At 37.3% G+C, this 26,892-nt stretch overlaps 1 protein-coding gene across 1 annotated transcript; it reads left to right on the top strand.

The window, feature by feature from the left end:
• Nucleotides 1–901: 901 nt before the first annotated feature.
• Nucleotides 902–22,245, top strand: muc2.1 (mucin 2.1; the record flags this gene model as incomplete). Its single annotated transcript, XM_079257332.1, has 44 exons — nt 902–977; nt 1,109–1,364; nt 1,474–1,588; nt 1,776–1,866; nt 2,337–2,470; nt 2,577–2,793; nt 3,051–3,176; nt 3,254–3,368; nt 3,454–3,604; nt 3,703–3,816; nt 3,898–3,967; nt 4,065–4,202; nt 7,536–7,700; nt 7,828–7,922; nt 8,002–8,128; nt 8,232–8,484; nt 8,610–8,662; nt 8,767–8,870; nt 9,085–9,236; nt 9,349–9,487; nt 9,695–9,805; nt 9,913–10,092; nt 11,831–12,074; nt 12,163–12,315; nt 12,999–13,127; nt 13,248–17,513; nt 17,797–17,972; nt 18,171–18,345; nt 18,433–18,680; nt 18,834–19,017; nt 19,115–19,325; nt 19,410–19,589; nt 19,788–19,853; nt 19,954–20,054; nt 20,142–20,173; nt 20,267–20,444; nt 20,544–20,648; nt 20,745–20,785; nt 20,900–21,022; nt 21,269–21,367; nt 21,498–21,626; nt 21,706–21,745; nt 21,824–21,947; nt 22,047–22,245. 44 exons carry the CDS (start codon nt 902–904, stop codon nt 22,243–22,245), a joined length of 10,185 nt encoding a protein of 3,394 aa, XP_079113458.1.
• Between the last annotated feature and the right edge of the window lie 4,647 nt (nt 22,246–26,892).

A 26,892-nucleotide genomic window follows, 5' to 3' on the forward strand; every position in this document is an offset into this window, starting at 1 on the left:
AACAGATAATGGAATTAAGACACTTTACATTTAAAGGAAGACTGGAAGACTTAGCTCTTTCTGTGTTTGAAGGTAACAAGATAATATTACTTATAATTTTTAAAAATATATCATAATTAGCGGGTTGCATGGTGGTATAGTGGGTAGCACTGTGGCCTCACAGCAAGAAGATTGTGGTTTGATCCTCGGCTGACTTGAACAGTGGCTTTTCTGTGTGGATTTTGCATGTTCTCCTCATGTATGTGTGGGTTCTCTCCGGGTAGTCTGGCTTCCTCCCACAGTCCAAAGACGTGTGTTGGGTTAATTAGTTACGCTAAATTACTCATTGGAGTGAGTATGAGCGTAAGTGGTTGTTTGTCTCTGTGTGGCCCTGCGATGGACTGGTGACCTGTCCAGGTTGTACCCTGCCTTTCGCCCAAAGACTACTGGGATAGGCTCCAGCTTTCACGTGACCCTTAATCGGACTTGGAAAAGGAATGAATAAATATCATAATTAGTCATGTTTTTGTTGATATGAGCTGTTTGTGCCATTTAATCTTGCTAATCCCTGTGAAACTGAATCATTTGAAATGCCATTTATATCACAACTTTTTAAAAAATGTGTTTAGAAAAGATGTGCTCAAGGAGCTTTAATGATTATCTGTAAGGATGCATATTTTGAGTTGAAATACAAACATATTTGTTCAATTAGGAGATAAGGAGGATGTAAGAATAATTTATATGGGACTTGTGAGAGGCGTTGGACATCTACTCAGCAAATATTTGCCTTGTCCTGATAATAAAAATGAAAGTTCTATTCAATGAGAGGGTGTGAGCGAAAAACTGCATTCTCAATATAAACGGCAGTCAAACACATTCTGACAGCTCCAGTTCTGGTGATAGCAAGCCCACAGTGGCAACAATGAGGTGGAACATGGTGTGGTTGTGTTTTCTTGCTCTGTCTTTTGCCAGTTTCTCTGAAGTCCAAGCCAGACTGGGTAAGACTGATGTTGTTTTTTTTTAATTATAAGGTTTTTCAAAACTAAAAATTGGTGTAAAATACTTGTATAGGACTGTATCCATTGAAAATCTAATGTCACATACTTGTTTCAATGTTAATCTTTTCCAGTGCGCAACCATGTCAGCAGCATCTGCAGCACATGGGGCAGAGAGCACTTTAAGACCTTTGATGGCAGGGTGTACCAGTTTCCTGGTATATGTGAATACAGTCTGGTCTCTGACTGCCATGAGGCATATCAGGAGTTTTCAGTGCACATGAAAAGAACAGAAAATAACGGAAAACCTGCAGTGATTTACGTCGTGGTTACCATCAATGACCTTTCTTTCCACCTCAGCAAGAATCGGGTTGCTGTCAACAGTAAGCAGTAAGTTAAAAAAAAAAAAAAAATGAGAGAGAGAGAAAACATAAAGCCACTGGAAGCAATTGTAATATAGGTTCATAACAGTTCAATAATTAATCTTTTTTTCAACTAGGATCTCATTACCATTCCACCAAAAAGGAGTTCAGGTGGAAAAAAATGCTGTTTACATCAAACTCCAGTCCAAAGTTGGATTGACTGTCATGTGGAACAGTGATGATGCTATCATGGTAAAACCTGAACTCTCCTTCAAGACTTCAACAAGTATTTATGATGCAGAGATTATTTAAAGTCCTTCATGATGAATTTTAGTAATCTAAGATCAAAATGCATTCTTCTATTATTCTATAGCTGAAGAACGCCTGAGATACAGCGTTTATTTGTGTATATAAAAGACGTGTTGGCTTTGTATTTCAGGTGGAAATCAGTCATGACTATGTAAACCAGACATGTGGGCTTTGTGGAGATTTCAATGGTGATCCAGTTTTCAACGAGTTCATTGTTGATGGTATGCATTTTTTTCTTTTAGTTTTATTTAGTTATTTTTATTTTGGTTTAATTAATGTCTTCAGCGGGCTGCACGGTGGCGCAGTGGTTAGCACTGTGGCCTCACAGCAAGAAGGTCGCTGGTTCGATCAGTGGTTTGGTCAGTGGCCTTTCTGTGTGGAGTTTGCATGTTCTCCCTGTGTATGCGTGGGTTCTCTCCAGGTACTCCGGCTTCATCCTGCAATCCAAAGACATGCATGTGAGGTTAATTGCCCCTAGGAGTGAGTGTGAGCATGAGTGTGGTTGTTCGTCTCTCTGTGTGTGGCCCTGCGATGGACTGGCGAGCTGTCCAGGGTGTACCCTGCCTGTCGCCCAAAGCCAGCTGGGATAGGCTCCAGCTTCCCTGCGACCCTGAATTGGAATAAGCGGTTCGGAAAATGAATGAATGAATAATGTCTTCAGTCTGTGACACTATAAACTCGTTATACACAGGTCGTGAAATCAGCCCAATTGAGTTTGGCAACAAACATAAAATTCATATACCTAATGATGATTGTGAGGATCCCTATGAAGAGGAGGATGAATCACTGGAGGACGTGAATGTGCTGGATTCATGCAAGGAGTTTGTGAGTTTGTTAACTATTACATTAACTATTACATTTGGACATCGTGGTAATGTTGGAAGTAGTAAAAGCGTAACTAGACCTCTACTTCCTAAATTTTCTCTTTTAGCAAACCACCTGTGAACAGCTGCTTCTATCAGAGTCCTGGAGCTCGTGTACCAACTTGACCAAACCTGAACCTTACATCCAGGCATGTGTGCAGGACATGTGTGGATGTGGCAACCATACAAATGGCTCCTGTGTCTGCGACACATTGTCAGAGTTCTCTCGACAGTGTTCCCATGCAGGCGGAGAGCCTCCCAACTGGAGAACAACTGAGTTCTGTGGTAAGGATGCTTATTTTCTCTGTTTTTGGTTCTTATCTCCATATTGTGTACCATGTCATGTTGAAATCATACAGAACACTAAAGTGATGGAATTTGAACCTGGGTCTTCAAGGCCCAGGTCCACTTCTCTAACCAAGATACCACTGCCTCTATTTGGTGTGACATGTGCATGTTTAATATTTGATGTACTATTTAGAAATTCCCATGAATTCCCTCCCAACTTTAATTATTCCTAACATTACCAAATATCCTCACAGCTAAAGAGTGTCCATTCAACATGGTGTATGAAGAAAGTGGTTCACCTTGCATGGATACTTGTACTCTTCAGGACACAAGTTCACTGTGTGAAGACCACAAAATGGACGGCTGCTTCTGTCCCCCTGGTTGGTTTGCATATGAATCACATTAAACTATAGTGTTGCATTGTATTATTACACACAAATTAATCTGCTTTCTTCAGGAACTGTGTTTGATGACATTTCTGAGAGGGGTTGCATTGATCAGTCTGAATGCCAGTGCAAACATGGCAAAATCTATAATTCCGGAGAGATTTACCATCAGGGCCGAGAGGAATGGTAAACCAGTCACCTCAATATGCAGGCAGAATTTAATATTGCAGTAAATATATGTTTCATAACAATGACTTGTTTTTTATTTCAGTACCTGTGTTGAGGGGATGTGGGATTGTATGAGTCTTGAAGCACCTGGTACATGTGCAGTTGAGGAGGGTTCACATTTCACTACCTTTGATGGGCAAACATACACCTTCCACGGAGACTGTTACTACACCCTCGCCAAAGTAGAAAGCAAGGTGAATCAGTCAAAGCTAAATACAATAAGTTGCAAAAGATAATGTTGGAAATGCAAATCATTGTTGAATTTATGTGTTTTCGCTTTGTACATTTTTAGGATGGGACAAGTCCAAAGTTTACCATCCTGGCCCAGCTGTTGCCATGCGCTCATCAGCAGTTTGACACTTGTCTGAAGACCGTTAAAATCCTGCTGAACAATGACAGAAACAATGTGAGTTCATTTTTATAAATACTTCTAAAAACTCCCGCTGCCGTCTATAGAACTTTGTTGACCAGCTTTGTTTTAATTCAGGTTATAACCTTCAGCCCTGATGGAAAAGTTGAGCAGAATATGCAGTCCATCAATTTGCCGTACATGTCAGGTTTGTCAGACAATAAGAAACTCAAACTAGCATTTGTCTTTTTCGCTTTTACCTCAGAAGGGGAACTTTGTCATTTTGTATTTCTTTCTTTTCAAAGGAGACATCAGTATATTTGATGCTTCATCCTTCCACATAATCCTTCAGACCAGTTTTGGTCTACAAATCCAGATCCAACATGTTCCCGTCATGCAAGTCTACATCAGTCTGGAGCAGAGCTACAAAACAAAGACCCGAGGTGAGTTTGGTATTTCACATGATAAACATTTAGTCAGATATGTTGTGATTAATATAAACATAATACTTTCAGTTTGTCCTCACTGGTAGTTTTAATGGTCTAGTTTGATTAAGATAATTACAGTTATGTTTTATTTGAACTGAATTAAAACATCTGTCGTCTGATTTTGCAATACACAGTTCCAAATGATTATAGTATTTCTGTTGAGCATGATTAATTTATTGACTGATTCTTTTTAAGTGCCATACAATTGCGTGACAAGCCCATTAGGCTTACATAGCATTAGTAACATTCAAAGCTAGAAGATGACTAAAATACAAAATATAGACTCAGTTGCCCCAAGGTGAGTTTGATATTTCACATAACAAACATTTAGTCAGATATGTTGTGAGTAATATAATAATCATACTTTCATTTAGTCCTCACTGGTAGATTTAATGGTGTAGTTTCATTAAGATGATTATTGTTAAGTTTTATATGCAAATCAATGAAAACATTTGTCTTATTCATTATTCACATGAAAACTAATTAAAATAAATCATTATATGTATAGCATTTTAAATAGGGGTTTTGGTTTTTCTGTGAGAGTTTTAGTTTGTGTTGTTTGATAATTAATGTCCCAGGTGAGCTGAATTACTGGGGAAACTGGGGAAGGAGGCTGTTCCACACGATTTAGCAAGTCACAGTTTTCATGTATTACAGGAGAGAAAAGGATCTTTCAACAAATTAAAAGCATGAAACAGTACAATGCTTTGTGAAAGAAATGGAAACAGACATTTAATAAAATCTTAAGTGAGATCAACATACTGTTAAGAAATTGTGTCTGAGCAAATGTGTTCAGAGAAAAGCGCAACAAAGAAAGTCTCCATCAGGCAAATGTATTGTATCAAACGAGCAGCATTTAAAAACCCACTGATGAGCAACAAGCAGGTATTTCAAGCTGCTGGTGTTTGTGGAACTCCCAGAACTTCCATGCAGGATACTCCAGATACTTACTTATTGGCCATCCTTAACCAGGGATATCAATAAGGGATCTTTGCAGCAGACTCAAGAAACACAAAAAAACTCATTTTCATTCACCGATGATTGTTGTACTACACTTGATGATCCAGATAGATGGATTACTGGATGACTGATGGGTGACCACTATTTCCCTCCGTAACTGAAAAGTCAGCAATGTAGTGGTGGAGTGATGATTTGGGCTGGATAATATATATATATATATATATATATATATATATATATATATATATATATATATATATATATATATAGATAGATAGATAGATAGATAGATAGATAGATAGATATAGATAGATAGATTTATTTTTTTCATTTTCTTAATTGCGAAGTACAACTACATACATCCACACTAAGGATCACATGTGGAATTATGTTGTTAACAAAAAAGTGGGAAATAAACCAGAATTTGTTTTATATTTTAGATTCTTCAAAGTAACCACCTTTTGCTTTGGTGACAGCTTGGCACACTCATGACATTTTCTCAATCAGCTTCATAAGGCACTCACTTGGAATGATTAGTCATTAACAGGACTACCTTGTCAATAGTTAATTTCTGGTATTTCTTTCCTTCTTAATGTGTTTGAGACCATTGGTTGTGATGTGCAGAGGTATGGTTGCTACAAAGGTCTATACAGTGGTTTCACTCTGTTTGATCTCTGTTATAATCCATATTATGGCAAGAACCACTCAACTAAGTCATACTTTAAGACATGCTGGTCAGTCCATCAGGAAAATTTCAACAAGTTTGAAGGTATTCTTTAGTGTAGTGAGAAAGACCATCAAACACTATGTTGGAACTGGCTCTCATGAGGACCTCCTCAGGACAGGAAGACCAAGAGTGACCTCAGCTGCATAGGATAAGTTCATCAGAGTCACCAATCTCAGAAACCGCAAATAAACAGCACCTCAGATAAGAGCCTACAGAAATGCTTCACAGAATTCAAGATGGTGATGCGTTCCAACATCGACTGTTCAGAGGAAACTGCCTAAATTGGGCCTCCAAGGTCAAATTGCTGTAAAGACGCTACATCTGAGAAAGAACAATAACAATAAGAGACTAATTTGGGCCAAGAAACATCAGGAATGACCTCATATCAGTGGAAATCTGTGCTCTGGTCTGATGAATTCAAATTTGAGATTTTTAGTTACACTCCCCATGCTTTTGTGAGATGCAGTAAAGATTAGCAGATGGTTTTTATATGTGTGGTTCCCACGGTGAAGCATGCCAGAGGAGACGTGGTATGGTATGGGGGTTCTTTGCTAGTGAAACAGTTGATTAATCAGTCAACATCCAAAGAACTCTTAACCAGCATGGCTACCACAGCATTCTTCAGCGACATGCTATCCCATCTGGTTTGCACTTAGTGGGACCATCATTTGTATTTCAAGAGGGCAATGGTCCCAAATACACCTCCAGACTGTGTTGGGGATGTTTGACTAAGAAACAAAATGATGGAGTGCTATATATAAGACAACCTGGCTTCCACAATTGCTTGACCTTAACTAACTTGAGATGGTTTGGGATGTTTTGGACCAGAGAATGAAACCAAAGCATCTAACAAGTGCTCAACACCTCCAGGAACTCATTTGACACTATTGATAAGATATTCCAAGTGAGTGCCTTATGAAGCTGATTGAGAAAATGTCATGAGTGTGCCAAGCTGTCACCAAAGCAAAAGGTGGTTACTTTGAAGAATCTAAAATATAAAACATATTCTGGTTTATTACCACTTTTTTCTTGACTACATAATTCCACGTGTTCCTTCACAGTGTGAATGTATTTAGTTGTACTTTGCAATTTAGAAAATAAAAAAATAAAGAAAAACCACTGAGTGATGACATGTGTCCAAACTTTTGACTAGTACTGTGTATATTTAATATACACAAGGTTCCTAACTGACCATTTCCTGTCGTGCATAAAATACCACTGAATCTTCTGCATTTATAAATGAAGAAAAAATTCAGCCCCAACTTCAGCCCCACTGAGAACCCGTGGAGCACCTTGAATAATAAGATCTGTGAGGGTGTAATGCAGTATACCTCCAAACAGCAACTTTGGGAGGCGATTCAAGAATCCCCATAATCAGAAATTGTGTCATTAGGGTGATACCAATGAATCAATCTGTATGTTTAAAAAACAAACAAAAAAAAAAAAATACAGAAAACATCTATTTAACGCAAAAAAATATGACAGCTGAAACGTATCAGCACATTACAACATTTAAAAAATACTGGTGTTTTATACATTTTTAAGCACTAACATTATATGTTTTATTCTAATTTAACTCTTACACATTGGCTGTTATTCAGGGTTATGTGGGAACTTTAACCTGGTCCTCTCTGATGACATGAAGACTCCTCAAGGCATTGTGGAGGGCAATGCAGCAACTTTTAGTAATTCTTGGAAGGCAAAGACCTCCTGCACAGACAGGAAGGACAGAATAGATCATCCCTGCTCCCTCAGTGTCGAAAATGGTAAAGAGCAATAGTTGCTTCTTTTGTTAATCAAGTTTGGTGTTCAAAATACAATTTTCCACTATGAATTGATTCATTATAAATGGACAATATTAAAGACATTCAAACCAAAATTGTTCTCTCTCAGAACGGTATGCCATGCACTGGTGTACTTTGCTCTTAAGCTCAAACAGTACATTCTCCCAGTGCCGATCTGTGGTGCATCCAGACATATACTATAAGGTAGAGTAAAACCTTCCTGTCACATTGTCATTGAATTTAGTGAGTTTGTCATTTCCTAAGAATTTTCTATCTCCTGCAGCGATGCCTTTATTCTAGCTGTAGCTGTGAGAAGAGCGAGGCCTGCCTGTGTGCAGTTTTTTCCTCTTATGCCCGAGCTTGTGCAGCAAATGGAGTGTACCTGACAGACTGGAAAGAGACAATGTGCGGTAAGAGCAATTTCAATCATGGCTAATGATTTTTGGAGCTGAAAAATTTTTTCTTCCTTATGTTTGGTTGAAAAATTAAATAATAATCTCATCCTTACAACAGACAAATACATAAAGAGCTGCCCAGAATCTCAGGTCTTCTCCTACAAACAGAGATGCCAGCTGACTTGCAGATCACTGAGCTCTGAGCAGCAGAGTTGCAGCTCCGACTTCTTGCCTGTTGATGGATGCGCTTGTGCTGAGGGTCTCTATCTGAATGAACACGAAGTTTGTGTCCCCATGTCAAAATGTTCCTGTTACCACAATGGAGTCTATGTTAAGGCAGGAAAGTCCATCACCATAAACAATGAACACTGGTGAGTTAGTTGAGGCTCTTATATTAGTCATTCAACATTGTATATACAGCGTGACTATAATAAACAAAATATAAAATGTTTTATCAACAAACAGGTACTAATCTGTCTTTTAATTCTTTTTCCAGTTTGTGTAACAATGGAACACTTCATTGTCATTCTTGGAAAACCCGTTTATCAGGTGAGGTTGTTTGTTAACTCTTTACTTTCCCACATGAGGGTTTGGTTGGTACAGTGTATGTTCATGCAATTCTGTTTTGTTTGTTTTTTTGTTTTTTTATACAGGGTGTATATCTCCAAAAGTGTTCTTCAACTGTTCCACTGCGGGCAAAGGAGAGCTTGGAGTGCAGTGTGCTCGCACTTGTTTAAATCTGGACAGTTATGATTGTGTGAGTTGCTTTTGTGATGTTGTTTTTGTCGATCTCTCAGTCTCAAATTGTAGGGACTTATATAATTGTTCCTAAAGTAAATGTGGTGTGTATGTTATGTTTTGTAACTTTCAGTTTATATGCAAACAGCAGTTTTGAGTTACAATAATCCACAACATCGCAAGTATTGCCTATCTTCTTTGTTTCTATCATTGTGATCTTTCTGCCTTTGCAGGACTCTGCAGACTGTGAGTCTGGATGTCTGTGTCCTGATGGCCTCCTGGATGATGGCAAGGGTTCCTGTGTGCAAGAAAATGAATGCCCATGTATGCATAATGATCAGCTTTATGCCCATGGAAAACAAATTCCAAAAGACTGTAACACTTGGTAAGGCCATATTTCAATCAAATATATAATATGGAATAAATATCATATTCTGCACAGTTTACTTAAAGTATTCAAACGCTGCATCATATTGCAACTTTTCTGATAAATCTAGTACCTGCAAAAGTGGGAAATGGGACTGCACTGACAAAAAATGTCCAGGAACCTGTGTTATATATGGAAGTGGTCACTACAATACATTTGACCAGCAAAGATATGGGTTTCAAGGAAACTGTGCATATATTGCTGCCAAGGTAAATAAAATACAGGCCAAAATCAATTATGAAGGTATTTAGACAAAATGGAGGTTAAAAAAAAGTAACTCAGAATTTGGAAATCTGTAACTTCAAGATTAAGAGGTAATAGTAAGATGCTTTGACTCTTGGAAACATTCCCAATTTATATTGATTAATAGCATGTTGGAATAAAAACTGAATGCTTTCTAAATGTTCTCTTTTCAGAACAAATGTGGAAATAAAACAGCTGAGAACAACTTTACAGTTATCACAGAAAATGTAGAATGTGGATCTTTGGGTACCACTTGCTCCAAAATAGTTAGAATTCATATTGGGGTAAGATCAGACACCCTTGTTTTCTATGACCAAACTGTACCGTATGATTAATTTAATTTTTGTAATAATTATAACGCAAAGCTTAAAATGTCTATTTTACATTACAGAGAATGGAAATCAAACTGTCAAATGGTGAATATGAAGAAGTGGATCTGGAACACGGTCCACAGATTAAGTACAGAATAAGGAGGGTTGGTTTGTACCTGGTGGTAGAATCTGACATTGGTCTGGCAGTGATGTGGGATCGCAAAACAACTGTTCGTATTCTTCTGGAACCACAACACCGTGTAAGTCACAGTAGTTGTTTATTGAAGATGACTCATTGATATGTCTCATAATGGTCACAAATGCCTTTTGCATAAATAAAAACTGTGAGCCATCACCTTTTGTGTAGCTTCGGGTATTTATGTATGTGATACTTCGCACATACTGTCACTTTGAAATGTATAAGACATTTTACATTTGTTAAGCTCCAGTGCATCTTCATTCCCAAAGGACCTTTAGGCAAAGCACAATTTTAGAAGTAGTGGCCACATTTTACATAAACAAGACATTTCCACAGGGTATGAGTAAGATACACTGAAAATCAGGCCCAATAAGTCAGCTAAAGTAAGTCACTCTTTGACAATGCTACACTGATTTCACAGCAGCCAAATAAGAAAAAAAACAAAGAAATCAATTTTAGCTGTGTAAACTTAAGATTTTATTATATACTTATTGCTTAAGGCTGCTAAAAAATTGTGGTAGATGTTGGTAAAGTAAATTTTTTTTCTATTCAGCCATAAAACAAAACTATAATTAAAGGAAACTGATAAATGATTTATTGTTTTAATCCACCTCCTTTTGTCAAGATTTTGTTAGAATTAAAGTGGTTCATTTAAAGCATGTCTTCACATTTGTACAGGCCATAATTGCATTTATCTCAATGTCGATTTTTTTAAAATATTATTATTTATGAATAAAACAAAAATCTATGGATTCTAATCAAGTGGCAATGAGCTATTGCGTTTACTCAGGAAAGTATCATTCACACACAGTGATAGAGGGAAATAAAACATGAATCCAAACTGGCCCAGCTTTCTACCAGTACTTCAACGTGGCATATGTGGTACATGCATTTGAGCTAAGAGTGCAAGAATGGGATCAGTGCACAAATATATAGCCTGATATGTGCTGTATACACACATGTAAACAAGTATTGCACAAGAAGCTATTCAAGTGTAAAAACAGTGACATGTGTGATGTTGATGTTAATATCTGTACGTAGCTAAATCTTTAGTTTGCAATGTGCACATTTGTGAACTTTTTTTACACTGTCAAATTATTTTGTATTTGTTTGCAGATTAGTGTGTTAGACACTTTTGTAATTCATGTTGATATTGATGTCTCTCGATAACAATTTACTCAACTCAACTCAACTAATCTTTAATTATAGAGCACTTTAAAAAGATGGATATTGACCAAAGTGCTGCACACACAAATATTTCCACATAAAATAATTAAGAGCACAATAAAATTTTAAAACACTTAGAATAGGTGAATTAAAGCAAAATTTAAGACAATAAAAGAGGAAATAATAAAATAACTATCTTCTCACACTCATTTAAAGCCAAAGAGAAAAAAAGTGTTTTAGGAGAAAATTTAAAAGATGGAAATAAGGTGGTCTATCTGATGTGCAAAGGCAACTTATTCCAATAAAAAGTGCAGTCACATTTATAAGAAATTGACTTATAAATGTTATATATATAATGTTATATATTATATATATATATATATATATATATATATATATATATATATATATATATATATATATATATACATATATATATATATATATATATATATATATATATATATATATATATATATATATTTATTTATATATATATATATATATATATATATATATATATATATATATATATATATATATATATATATATATATATATTTATATATATATATATATATATATATATATACATATGCCAATGACTTCGTGACTGTTTTCTGTTTGCACAGGGAGAAGTATGTGGATTATGTGGAAATTTTGATGGCGATGGGCAGAATGACTTCACAACGCAGGGTCAGCTGGCCGTGAGTAATCAGTTAGAATTTGCAAACAGCTGGAAAGTGTCCAGCTCTTGCCCAGATGTGGAAGAGAATGTTGACGCTTGTGTCGCAGCTCCCCAACGACACAACTGGGCTAAAATTATGTGCAGCATCATTACAGGACCTACATTCAAAGACTGCCACAAAAAGGTTTGTGTAAACTTTTCTCTTTGAAGTGATGTTGTTTAAAAATTTAACAATGTGTAAAATAAATTATAACTTTTGAATGACTGAACAGGTAGATCCCCGTCCATTTTCTGAAAACTGTATACAAGACTCATGTGCGTGCGACAGTGGTGGAGACTGCGAGTGTTTCTGCTCAGCAGTTGCAGCTTATGCTCAAGCTTGTAATGAGGCTGGTGTCTGTGTTGCATGGAGAACGCCAGACATCTGTCGTGAGTGAAACATTTACTTATTCTTGAAAATGACATTTTTTAAATCTTAATTGGGAAGCATATCTGAAATTTAACTCCCTAAAAGAGACACAAATTTACAAAACAACTGAGAGGTTTTAGCTTGATTTGAAGAGCTTTGGACCTCTTTAATACAAGCTCTGTCCCCTTTTCTCCATTCTTATGGTAAGGGGTAAATCTAACATTCTTCTTGGCATATTTGTAATGCAACAATTTTTCCCAGTTCAAGTGTATGAAGACAGAGCTGGAAGGAATTTTAATGCTTCACTTTGAGCTAGAGTCAGACTGTTTACAACACGGAGGGTTGAAAGGTTTTTCTCACCACAGACTGCAGACTCGGAAAAAAAACAAAAATTACATTTTTTTTTTTTTTCATTCTGGGTTTAATCTAGAAAGATGGGAAATAGTCATTTTAGAATTAAATCTAAAAAACAGTGATGTGGAAAAAGTTAAGATGTAATAGTTTCTCGAGCAAATTATTATTAATATGAATGATATATGATTTGGTGACACCAACTAATTTAAAAGGCTAAAAGGAATGTTAGATTTAAATTGTTTGCTACTTTATTGTTGGCTTTAACATCTATGCCCAATTTGCACAAAGAAATTGGTCAAATTAAATTTTGCATTCATTTATAAGTTGCATATTCGATGTTCTTTTTTAGCTGTGTTTTGTGACTATTACAACAACCCAGAGGATTGCATATGGCACTACAACCCTTGCCACACACCTTGTTATAAGACATGTTTAAATCCAGAAGGAATTTGTGACAACCCTATACCCAATCTGGAAGGTAAGACTCTATCTTTTTAATTTTTAGCTAACAGGTTTAAAAAAAGATTAACTCTTAATGTAATAAAAAAAAAAAAAAAACCCAACATAGATGAAGAATTAAAGGAATTGTTTTTTTCAGGCTGTTATCCAGTATGCCCAGAAGACAAACCAATATTTGATGAAGAAAACCAGATATGTGTGGACATTTGTCCTTACTGCATATTCAACGGGACAATCTATGATGAAAATGATGTTGTTTACAATGTCACTGACAACATGGGGATGTGCTACTATGGAATCTGCATTAATTCAACTGTGACACATATAAGTGAACCCTGTGGATCAACTACACCACCTATTACCACTCCAAGTACAACTACACCAACAACTACCACAAAAGCTACAACCTCACCCACCACTCCAACTATAACTACCCCTTCCACAATCACAAAGTCTACAACCCCACCCACTACACTGACTAAAAGTACACCATCCACCACCACAAAAGCCACAACACCACCCACAACTCCAACTACAACTACCCCAACCACCACCACAGAACCCACAACACCACCCACTATACCATCTACAACAACCATGGCAACCACTACACCTATTAGCTCAGTAACACCTTGTGTTCCAAGGTGTGAGTGGTCAGACTGGTATAATGTGCATAACCCAAAAACAGACAAGAGTGACTGGGAAACCTATGAAAATATAACAAATAGTGGCCTACATATTTGTGACAATCCCACAGAAATTGAATGTAGGTCAGCTGATATGCCAGATAAAGATTTTGATGACTTTGTGGAAGAAAATAAGCAAGTTGTTACATGTGATGTGAATTACGGTTTAATCTGTAAAAAAGAAGATCAGCCTTTGCGTCCAGGAAAGTGCTTTGACTATGAAATCCAAGTATGTTGTCCAGTGGTAATATGTGAGACCACAACACCTGAAACTCCATCTACCACACCCGCTACCACAACCACCACAAAAGCTACAACCCCACCTACTACACCAACTACAACTACTCCAACCACTACAACTGAAGCTACAACACCACCCACAACTCCAACAACTACCCCAACAACCACCACAAAAGCTACAACCCCACCCACTACACCAACTACAACTACTCCAACCACTACAACTGAAGCTACAACACCACCCACAACTCTAAGTACAACTACACCAACTACTACCACAAAAGCTACAACCCCACCCACTACTCCAAGCACAACTACACCAACAACCACTACAAAAGCTACAACCCCACCCACAACACCAAGTACAACTACTCCAACCACTACAACTGAAGCTACAACCTCACCCCCTACTCCAAGTACAACTACACCAACGACTACCACAAAAGCTACAACCCCACCTACTACTCCAAGCACAACTACACCAACAACCACTACAAAAGCTACAACCCCACCCACAACACCAAGTACAACTACTCCAACCACTACAACTGAAGCTACAACTCCACCCACAACTCCAAGCACAACTACCCCAACTACTTCCTCAAAAGCTACAACTCCACCCACCACACCAAGTACAACTACTCCAACCACTACAACTGAAGCTACAACACCACCCACTACTCCAAGCACAACCACGCCAACTACTACCACAAAAGCTACAACCCCGCCTACCACTCCAAGTACAACTACTCCAACCACTACCACAAAAGCTACAACACCACTCTCTACTCCAAGTACAACTACACCAACTACCACAAAAGCTACAACACCACCCACCACACCAAGTACAACTACTCCAACCACTACAACTGAAGCTACAACACCACCAACTACTCCAAGCACAACTACACCAACAACTACCACAAAAGCTACAACCCCACCCACTACTCCAAGCACAACTACACCAACGACTACCACAAAAGCTACAACCCCACCCACTACACTGACTAAAAGTACACCATCCACCACCACAAAAGCCACAACACCACCCACAACTCCAACTACAACTACCCCAACCACCACCACAGAACCCACAACACCACCCACTATACCATCTACAACAACCATGGCAACCACTACACCTATTAGCTCAGTAACACCTTGTGTTCCAAGGTGTGAGTGGTCAGACTGGTATAATGTGCATAACCCAAAAACAGACAAGAGTGACTGGGAAACCTATGAAAATATAACAAATAGTGGCCTACATATTTGTGACAATCCCACAGAAATTGAATGTAGGTCAGCTGATATGCCAGATAAAGATTTTGATGACTTTGTGGAAGAAAATAAGCAAGTTGTTACATGTGATGTGAATTACGGTTTAATCTGTAAAAAAGAAGATCAGCCTTTGCGTCCAGGAAAGTGCTTTGACTATGAAATCCAAGTATGTTGTCCAGTGGTAATATGTGAGACCACAACACCTGAAACTCCATCTACCACACCCGCTACCACAACCACCACAAAAGCTACAACCCCACCTACTACACCAACTACAACTACTCCAACCACTACAACTGAAGCTACAACACCACCCACAACTCCAACAACTACCCCAACAACCACCACAAAAGCTACAACTCCACCCACTACACCAACTACAACTACTCCAACCACTACAACTGAAGCTACAACACCACCCACAACTCTAAGTACAACTACACCAACTACTACCACAAAAGCTACAACCCCACCCACTACTCCAAGCACAACTACACCAACAACCACTACAAAAGCTACAACCCCACCCACAACACCAAGTACAACTACTCCAACCACTACAACTGAAGCTACAACCTCACCCCCTACTCCAAGTACAACTACACCAACGACTACCACAAAAGCTACAACCCCACCTACTACTCCAAGCACAACTACACCAACAACCACTACAAAAGCTACAACCCCACCCACAACACCAAGTACAACTACTCCAACCACTACAACTGAAGCTACAACTCCACCCACAACTCCAAGCACAACTACCCCAACTACTTCCTCAAAAGCTACAACTCCACCCACCACACCAAGTACAACTACTCCAACCACTACAACTGAAGCTACAACACCACCCACTACTCCAAGCACAACCACGCCAACTACTACCACAAAAGCTACAACCCCGCCTACCACTCCAAGTACAACTACTCCAACCACTACCACAAAAGCTACAACACCACTCTCTACTCCAAGTACAACTACACCAACCACCACAAAAGCTACAACCCCACCCACTACACCAACTACAACTACTCCAACCACTACAACTGAAGCTACAACACCACCCACAACTCCAACAACTACCCCAACAACCACCACAAAAGCTACAACCCCACCCACTACACCAACTACAACTACTCCAACCACTACAACTGAAGCTACAACACCACCCACAACTCTAAGTACAACTACACCAACTACTACCACAAAAGCTACAACCCCACCCACTACTCCAAGCACAACTACACCAACAACCACTACAAAAGCTACAACCCCACCCACAACACCAAGTACAACTACTCCAACCACTACAACTGAAGCTACAACCTCACCCCCTACTCCAAGTACAACTACACCAACGACTACCACAAAAGCTACAACCCCACCTACTACGCCAAGCACAACTACACCAACAACCACTACAAAAGCTACAACCCCACCCACAACACCAAGTACAACTACTCCAACCACTACAACTGAAGCTACAACTCCACCCACAACTCCAAGCACAACTACCCCAACTACTTCCTCAAAAGCTACAACTCCACCCACCACACCAAGTACAACTACTCCAACCACTACAACTGAAGCTACAACACCACCCACTACTCCAAGCACAACCACGCCAACTACTACCACAAAAGCTACAACCCCGCCTACCACTCCAAGTACAACTACTCCAACCACTACCACAAAAGCTACAACACCACTCTCTACTCCAAGTACAACTACACCAACCACCACAAAAGCTACAACCCCACCCACTACACCAACTACAACTACTCCAACCACTACAACTGAAGCTACAACACCACCCACAACTCCAACAACTACACCAACTACTACCACAAAAGCTACAACCCCACCCACTACTCCAAGCACAACTACACCAACAACCACTACAAAAGCTACAACCCCACCCACAACACCAAGTACAACTACTTCAACCACTACAACTGAAGCTACAACCTCACCCCCTACTCCAAGTACAACTACACCAACGACTACCACAAAAGCTACAACCCCACCTACTACTCCAAGCACAACTACACCAACAACCACTACAAAAGCTACAACCCCACGCACTACTCCAAGTACACCTACACCAACGACTACCACAAAAGCTACAACCCCACCCACCACACCAAGTACAACTACTCCAACCACCACAACTGAAGCTACAACCCCACCGACTACTCGAAGTACAACTACACTAACTACAACCACAGAATCAATTGTCACTGGTCCCCCAGAATCAACAATCTCTTTTTCAACTCATCCTCAAATCAGTATTTATACAACAAGTACACACTCAACTCAAACTACACCCAGTTCCACAACACAGTGTTTCTGTATTTTTAATGGAACCCATTATATGGCAGGTAAGATTCAAACATGATAAAAATCTCTCAGTTTTTAAAAGAACCTTTCCTTTATTCATTAATTCCTGCATTGTTTTTTTTTTTTTATTCTTCACTTAATCAGGGGAAGTCATTTTCAACATGACTTACATTGGATCAGGCATATGTCTGACTATAATATGTTCGGATGTTTGTGAAATCCACAACAAGACTTCCATTTGTTTGACCACCCCTCCACCTACACCTATACCAACACCGACGCCAACACCCATACCTGAATGTCCTGAATGGGATGTTGTTGTAAGACCTTTACTGTTTCTTACATAATAAAATAATGCTATTTAGTTATTTTTTTCTAGAACATAAATATTTGCATCTCAATAATTGCATTTAATTACTAAAAAAGTATTTTGCTTTAGCAATTTTTAAGTAAAATACCTGTTGCATCTGTTGTTTAATACATTTCCTCTATAATCTGTTCCTTTTCATTCTTTAAAGCAAAATGAGACCTTCTTTTTGTGCAACTGCACCATGGCCAGATGCATTGAAAACAATACAATTGAAATAATTGAGTATGAGTGCCCACCCATCCAGAATATAACTTGTACTAATGGGAAGAAACCAGTTCTTGTTTATGATGAGTTCTACTGTTGCCAACATTATGTGTGTGATTGTAAGTTATTTACACAAGTTAGTTTACATTTGACTTTTTGTCTGTTAGCCTATGTTTCTCCTCTGATATATTCCTGATTCTTTTCAGGTGTTTGTGAGGGCTGGGGAGATCCCCATTACATCACATTTGATGGACTTTTTTACAGTTATCAAGGAAACTGTACTTATGTTTTGATGGAGGAAATCACAGCAACACATAATTTAAAGATTTATACTGACAATGTATTTTGTGATCCTACGGAAGATGTTTCCTGTCCACGATCAATAATCATATCATATGGGTCACAATCTGTCACACTCATAAATCATAACCTTATTGGAGCACCACAGCTGGAGGTAAAAAAAAAAGATATATCTGCATTTGATTTATATTCTACTTAAGATTTATTTTATCCATTGAGATTATTTCAATTAACTTTTGTGGAAATATTCGTAACAACTTACATTTTTGTCTTTATTTTTTGTTTGTGGTATATTTTCAACCTTTAGGCATTTAAAAATGGAGTAAGTCTAAAACTGCCTTATTCACAAGATGGTATTAAGATCATGAGTTCTGGTATTAACTTGGTGTTTGAGATCCCTCGCCTAAAAGTAGTCACTACATTTGGAATGACTGGCTTCAGTATCAACCTTCCATATCAGTACTTTGGTAGAAACACACAGGGTCACTGTGGTAAGAAATGCCTCTCAAGTGACTTTTTCAAATTTAGTCTTTTTTTTTTTACGTTACTGTAGCAACTGAAGTGACTGTATTACAATACTTTTGTTAGGAACATGTACCAACAATCAGACTGATGATTGCATGTTGCCGGGTGGTAAGGTGGTGGAAAATTGTGCAGTGATGGCTGACTATTGGCCAGCAAATGATATTTACCAACCCAACTGCCCAACACCACCTGTGTTACCCACCAATGCACCTGAACCTCCATTGGAACCAACACCATGCAAACCAGACTCCATATGTGACATACTTAAGAGCAGGTAGATATTTATCTCACTAAACTAGTTAACTGTCCACACAAATATAGTTATGTAATTAAAGAAGTTTGTTATTTTGTTTTGCAGTGTCTTTGCAGAATGTCATCCTTTGGTCTCCCCAGACAATTTCTACAGAGGTTGCGTGTTTGATAGTTGCCATGTGTCCAACCCGGTTGTCGAATGCACAAGCTTGCAAACTTATGCTGCTGCCTGCACTCAGGCTGGAGTTTGTCTCCACTGGAGAAACCACACCACACGGTGTGGTAAGTGTCTCCATCATTCAGGATGGAGTAACTGGAATCAGGAAATATGTTACTTTTTCTTTGGTGGAATTTAGCCTTCAACGAAGATGCTAATTTACATTTTATGATATGGTTGGGAGTATTTATTAAAAAGAGTCATTCGTGGTTATGCCACATTGCCATTTATTTTTCCATTTGTCTTTGTTTCATCACCAACAGCCAGCAACTGCCCATCGGACAAAGTTTACAAGCCTTGTGGTCCTGCAGAGCAGCCAACGTGTGAAGACAAGTACGTTTATGTAAAACAATAAAATTATTCTGTATTCTTTGTGTCAACATTTTTTTTTCTTGTGCTTTTCTTAACACCATGATCTTTATATATTTTACAGTCCCAATGAAGTACCTATGAACTTCACAGTTGAAGGCTGCTTTTGCCCTGACGGAATGAAACTCTTCAACAGGGAGTCTGGAATATGTGTTGAAAAGTGTGGTAAGTATGGTGTTAAATAGAATCTGAACAGCCTTTCCACTGAATGACTCATGAACTCCTCCTGGACTATTGTTGACTTCTAAACAGGATGCCTTGATCCCGAGGGAATTCCTCGTGAGGTGAGCTAAAACTTCATGTCACACTTCAAATCCTTTCCCTTATCGTTTACTTGCAAAAGACAATAAATTTGTAATTGTGGTTTACTCTTTTAGTTTAACGAGAAGTTTGAGTACAAATGCCAGGACTGCATTTGTGATGAGGCCACAAAGACCGTGATTTGCAAGCCTAAGACATGCCCAGCACCACCCATCTCTAACTGCACTGGTGCAGGGTTTGTCCTTGTGAGCCAAACAAATCCAGAAGACCCCTGCTGCTCAACCTATGTTTGCCGTAAGATATATAGCATCAAAGCACATGCACAGTAACATTTAAAGATTATTATTTGCTGCTGAATTCAACAATAGTAACATCTTTTTTTCATCTCTACAGAATGCCAAATCAACACCTGTATAGTACACAGCGTAACCTGCCCTGTTGGATACAAGCCAGTTATCAGTGTTCCTGATGGGAAATGTTGTCCAGAACATACATGTGGTAAGCTAACTAATTTTATTTGCCCTGATTTTTACATGAATAATAAATTACTTTTGTGCAATTTTTTGTTACTGTTTGTGTCTTACTCTTTACTAGAACCCAAAAGAGTGTGTGTACACAATGAAGTTGAATATGAGGTAATAAAAATCAAATGCTTTGTTACTTATTTTACCATCTTTTACATGTAATTAATTCTGCTGCACATGCTGTACATGGCTAAAACTGTGAAATTATTTCCCTTTTTCTGTAAGCTCGGTTCTTCAGTTCCTGTAGTTCAATGTCAGGATTGTACCTGCAGCAATGAGGTTGACCCAAAATCCGGTCTGTTCAAAATAACTTGTGTGGTGAAGCAATGTGAAGAGAATTGTGACTTGGTAAGAATGTCTAAAGTCATTCACACATAAAACGCACCCCATCTACAATGTTGCATTTGAGTTTCTTTATTTCCTTTGAAAAAGGAAAATGTATATAAATGGACATATATCATGTAAATATACAAGATTATCGCAAAGCTAATTTCTACACTTGGTCTCTTTGCAGACTATCACTTTAAATCAGGCTGCTGTTGTTTATCTCAGTGTGTTGAGTAAAAAGGTGAACTTTACTGCCTTATCTTTTAGGGTTATGAATATGTGGAAACTAACTTAGGTGAATGCTGTGGAAAGTGTGTGCAGAAAGAATGTGTCTTCAATGTAAATGGTACCGAACAGCTCTTAAAGGTAAGGCAAAATATTTTTATGGGATCTGATTCAGCAATTTAATGATAAGAATGTGAAAAATACCAGAAGTTTGATATTTATTTGTACTGCTGCTTTTATGTGCTGATATATTCATGTCATTCCTCTCCAGCAAGGAGAAACCTGGTCGCCATCTGATAACAAGTGTGAGCATTACACCTGTATTAAAATTGGAGAGACATTCACACCAATCAGGTCACACATAGTCTGCCCGCCATTCCAGCAAGCAAACTGTCAACCAGTGAGTATTTCTTTGAAAGAGTTGGATTGTTCACGTATGTGGGAAACCTGCAAACCAACTTCTTTATTTTCATCCACAGGACACTATTCAGACAGCAGCAAATGGCTGCTGTAAAATTTGTGAGTAGAACATCTTTGTTTCAGTTGCTTAAATGACGCTGAAAAGAAAACAAACTAATGGAAATTACTTTTTTTCAGGTGTGGAGAAAGAGAAGGCGTGCAAGTTAGTGCCCATGAAAACTAAAGTTTCCAGCCGTGGCTGTCAGTCTGAACAGGAGGTGGATATGCCATACTGTGAAGGATCCTGCAACACTTTTACCAAGTAAGGATACAAGTTCCATTTATTGTCTCCTCTAAAGTGTCAAAAATATTCAGGAATAATTGGTTTCAGTGTATTAAGGCCTGCCCTTTCTTTCTTCAGATACTCTGAAGCAGCAGCTGCAATGCAGCATTCTTGTTCCTGCTGTAAGGAGATGCGTTTCAGCAATCGCACTGTTGACCTGGTGTGCCTGAATGGAGACACACTTCCTCACACTTACATGCACGTGGAGGAGTGTGGCTGCAGCCACACAGAATGCACCAAACCTGCTCGTAGAAAGCGAAGCATCACACTGCTGTGATCGTACACATCTATCATTATGTTGATAGACGTGAAAAATACATCTTTCATTTACACAATTCAAAAATCATTCATCCAAATATTTCTCAGCTGATCAAATAAAAGATGCAACTCAGTTACCGTCTCATTGTGCTGTTTTCACCATTCAACTTTTTAAAATCATTCATCATTTTCAAACCCAAAAATGTCTTTTGTTTTTTTTTTAAACAGCAGAAATTATTGTACTGCCTTTTTATTTATTATTTACACCTTCCATTTATAAATACCATCCTTTTTTTTTTTTTTTATCGTTGCTGTTTAAATATTGATGTTAACTGTTTTAGTGAATTTGATTTTGTGTTAAATAAAACTGAGTTTACTAGAAAAGCACTTGGAGAGCATAAACCTCCGCCAAGGGCCACAGCTCTAAGAAATTCCTGGATCCAAACAGTGATCTGGATTACCACTGAAACTAAATCAGGTCTTGCTTTTCACACAACCAACAACTCCTAAAAATATCATGAAAATCCGTCCATAACTTTCTGAGTTATTTTGAACACTAACAGACAAACAAACAGATAAATGCAATGCTACATAGATCTGGATAACAGATCAACTAATATAAAAACACTATCTCCTGACCAATCAGTTCTCTTGGACAAAAATCTCCATCTCTCCTGAGGCCACAGAGCCAAGCAGGCTGGGCTTGCATTGTCAACCCTGGACTTAAAGCCTGTGACTTGCTCAGTGTTGTTTGACCAATAAGCCCATATTATGTTCCAGTTCATGATAAAACTCCATATTTACTCAAAATTACTCACATAACAATCTAACATGAGAGTCAATTCTGAAACATAAGAAGACAGTATCTGAGGTATTGCTATCTTAGTATTTCAATACACTGTGTAACTCAAAGTTGCTCAAATATTTTGCCTCCCAAGAAGTCAGCCCTTCCCAATCGCACAACAGAAGAGCTTTCAGAAAAACCTAAAAATTTATTTTGCACACAAACATCAGAACCAAACAATTATAAATAATTAAGTTAATCAAATCAAATTAAACAAAATATAAAAAAAACATAATAGGTCTAAAAAGTTCAGAATATAATGCTAACCTGCTAATCCTGGCTCATCCATTTCACACTACCACCATGTATTCTACTCAAGAGGAAGTCACTGCAGTGTCTCATTTTGCTGCCAGCAGTGTATTCTTTTATACATTGTGCATACAAGGACACACTGGTGCCCTTAGCAAGCAAACATTATTGAGCCAGATAACCTAGAAGTCAACTGGTTCACGTTTATTTTTCAGCTTAGTAGAATGTTTTTCACTTCCCTGTTACAACCAACTCATTATGCAAGTTGCTTTTAACGTGATTTCTGTAATGTTGGAGTATTTAGAAATGGTAAACACTGACACCATTTGCTCAACTCACTTTTTAAGTAAAGAGGACTATTCTCAGTATCAGGCATTTAAATTAATAATTATCAGAAGTTATTTCTGCTGCTTTGAAAAATATAATTTTGTACAAAAAACAACCCCAGAGATGGATTTGGCTTGACTTTTAATAAGTTAAATACTGGAAATCAATCCCAAAAAAATTAAGTAAAAGTATTTACAAATTATTGTAAATGAATAATTTGAAGAATTATAAGTATTTTTGTGACCAAAGTGTTATAAAACCAGTCTTATCAGGCATTTTGAAATAATACACTATCCATAATATATATATTAGATGTAATGGCACTGCAATCATTTTATGTTCTATCATATTTGTGAAATTGTAAAATTTATAAAAATTTTGAGAAGTAATAAAAGGCAACCTTTTCCTTTCTTTTTTAAAAAAAAAAAGAACTATTGTATTGTGTCAACCAGGGGGAGTTAAATCATAATTTAAGATTATTTAGATTGATTTAAGGCTTTAAATTAAGTAGAAAAATTCTACAATACTGAAAACCATTACACCACATTGAATTAAAATGTAACTGTATGAGTATATATATATATATATATATATATATATATATATGTATATGTATATATATATATATATATATATATATATATATATATATATATATATATATATATATATATATATATAAAGAAATTTTAAGTTTGATCAAATAAAAGTTATACATTTAATCTTCTAATCTCTTCAGTACGGGCTGACTGAAACACACAAGACTACAAGCAACATTGTATGAATTTTTTTAGGTACGAGAAAAGAAATAATGTGATTATCATTTACCATTCAAGGGGAACCCATAATTACAGATGCAGCCCTCAAAGTTTGATGCAATGAGCTAAAATCCCTTTACTTAATATTCAAGTTTAGTTTTTTAAAAATGAAAGGGAAATCTAAAATTAATTGACATGTCTGCAAGTTACTACTCAGGGATGAGCTCCTCCAAGAGTAAACATGACTTTAGATCTCCTGCAGACAGATAGAGAAAGAAAAACAAGAAGAAGAAGCTGTAATGTTTATATACTGGGAGGTCGTTACTTTGTCAATTTACATAGAAGGAGTTGTGATTACAAGTGAAATTGTTTAAGATGTTATCAATGCTGATACAACATTGTTTAATTTCCAACTACTCATATTGTTCCACAAATAATAGAGGAAAGAAACAGTGGAGGAATGGTTAATGGCTACGTAAGAATAGATCATAGACATTAATGAAATACAATGACAAAAACATGTCAAATAGAAGTTTCCATCAATTTTTAACTTCCCTTTTGTGTTTGATTATGTATTATTTCATATGTAAGTACTTTTAACAGTCTTTATGTATCTTGTTGTGCTGTGACTTTTTAATAGTGTTATCGACTGTAATTGAAAATGCTCCAAACTTATTAATTATGTTTACAGTGAATCCAATAGAAACTGAAGCAAATTTCTCAGCTACATTTTACATTAAACTGATTTGCAATCAGTAAATGATAAAAATAAAATTTCAATAATTGTATGCGAATCAAAAAGAATATCACAAATATAATGTGTTACCTGGATAACTTTTGATTACAGAGTCAGTGTTCAGTCTGATACTAAATACTGTTATAATCAAGCATAAAATGGCACAGCTGGTTATTGTTTCATATTGATCTGTGTATGGTGCATGTATGTTCAGGCAAAATATTTTTTATAAAAAAAATTTTTATTTTACCTTTTTTTTAACCAAAATCAAAAAAAGCAGAAATACCACCACCAATTTTCCTTCCTTTCCTCTCCTTGCCTGCCATTTTCCTGCAGTTGGGGGCCTCTCAGGTCTTTCGACCAGACAGGTACTTGGCATTTTTACATGCTGAACATCCCAATCTGCCAAAGCATATTCAACATTTTGTCATTCTGAGTTGCCAGTAGGTATGGTTGTGCTGTTTTCTCAGTACAAATGTAAATGGTGGCGTTTACAGAAGGAATTGCATTAGTATTATACAGGGCGACTTCTAATTATTTTCTTGCCCAACTGATGTTACCAAATTCCCACAAGGTGGCAGAGTCAAAAGGGAAAATGGACTTTGGCAAATTACACATACTGGAGTCAATATTCCATGAGGGAATGAGAAAGAATGAACATTGTACCACACACACTCCGTTGTACAAAGGTAGCTGATAAAACACTTTCAACAACAGAGGCTGATATTGAGCCTCAGTGAATATCAGCTTGAGTGTAATCAAGATCTGTTTCTGTGTTTATATCTGTATGGAATAAGAATAATAACATTAACACAGTCCATTTAAGAATTAACCACACGCTATAGTAAATCCTATTTAAATCAAAAGTTAAATTCTCTAGTTTTCCCATACTGGTAATAACCAAAAACACAATTACTATATTCATTAACACTCTGACAGTAATGACAGACACAGTAATGACAAACTGAAACTGTAGTGTGTAACAGTTATACTTAATGTTATCAGTGCCAGGCTTGTGTTCATAACAATAGAAAGAGAAAACAACCAGTTTGCAAAGAAATAACAAAACTTTTCATTTCTTAAATTCTTTGAACCAACTCAATAAACATAACTTCATGCTTGAAACAGAAAAATATATTTCTAAGGACCAGTTTAATCTATCCCCTGATGACAGGCTGGAGGATGTCTATGATGTCTTCCAGTCTTGTCAAACAAAACTGCAGGTCCCCAAAGCTTCTTTCTCTACATTTTGGGCAATTGGGTGAAGTTATCACCCATTCTGACTCAGGTGTCGCACACAATCAGACTGTGACAGTCGTGTGCACTTGTCTGACCATCCCATCTACTAATGTTAGAATGACTTATCACTGTTCTGTAATTATATAAAAGAGACTGAAATCAAGTTGGCCCAAAACGATTATCCTGATCACTCTGTTACCTGAATATTGCTGTGATGGTAACCATACTATACCCGAAAGTAGAGTTGACATCATCTTACATATCTCTATAAATAACACATTTAAATGTCCTTGACAGAGGTGGGCTGGGTCGATATTTTCTTGGTTGTGGCGTATTCTGCCTGCTGATCAGCTGATAGCGCAAGCTTTTCAAATTTTTCCGCTCTATCTTTAGCATGATGACAACTGTGGGAACAAGTAAAATTTAAAGAAAAATATAATCTGAACTAGCCCTTGACTCACTTCTAAGCTAGGTACATCTCTACTGTGACCTATAACAGTATAATTTATATAA

The sequence above is a fragment of the Telmatherina bonti genome (assembly GCF_933228915.1).
Source record: "Telmatherina bonti genome assembly, chromosome: 2".
Classification (NCBI taxonomy): Eukaryota; Metazoa; Chordata; class Actinopteri; order Atheriniformes; family Telmatherinidae; genus Telmatherina; species Telmatherina bonti.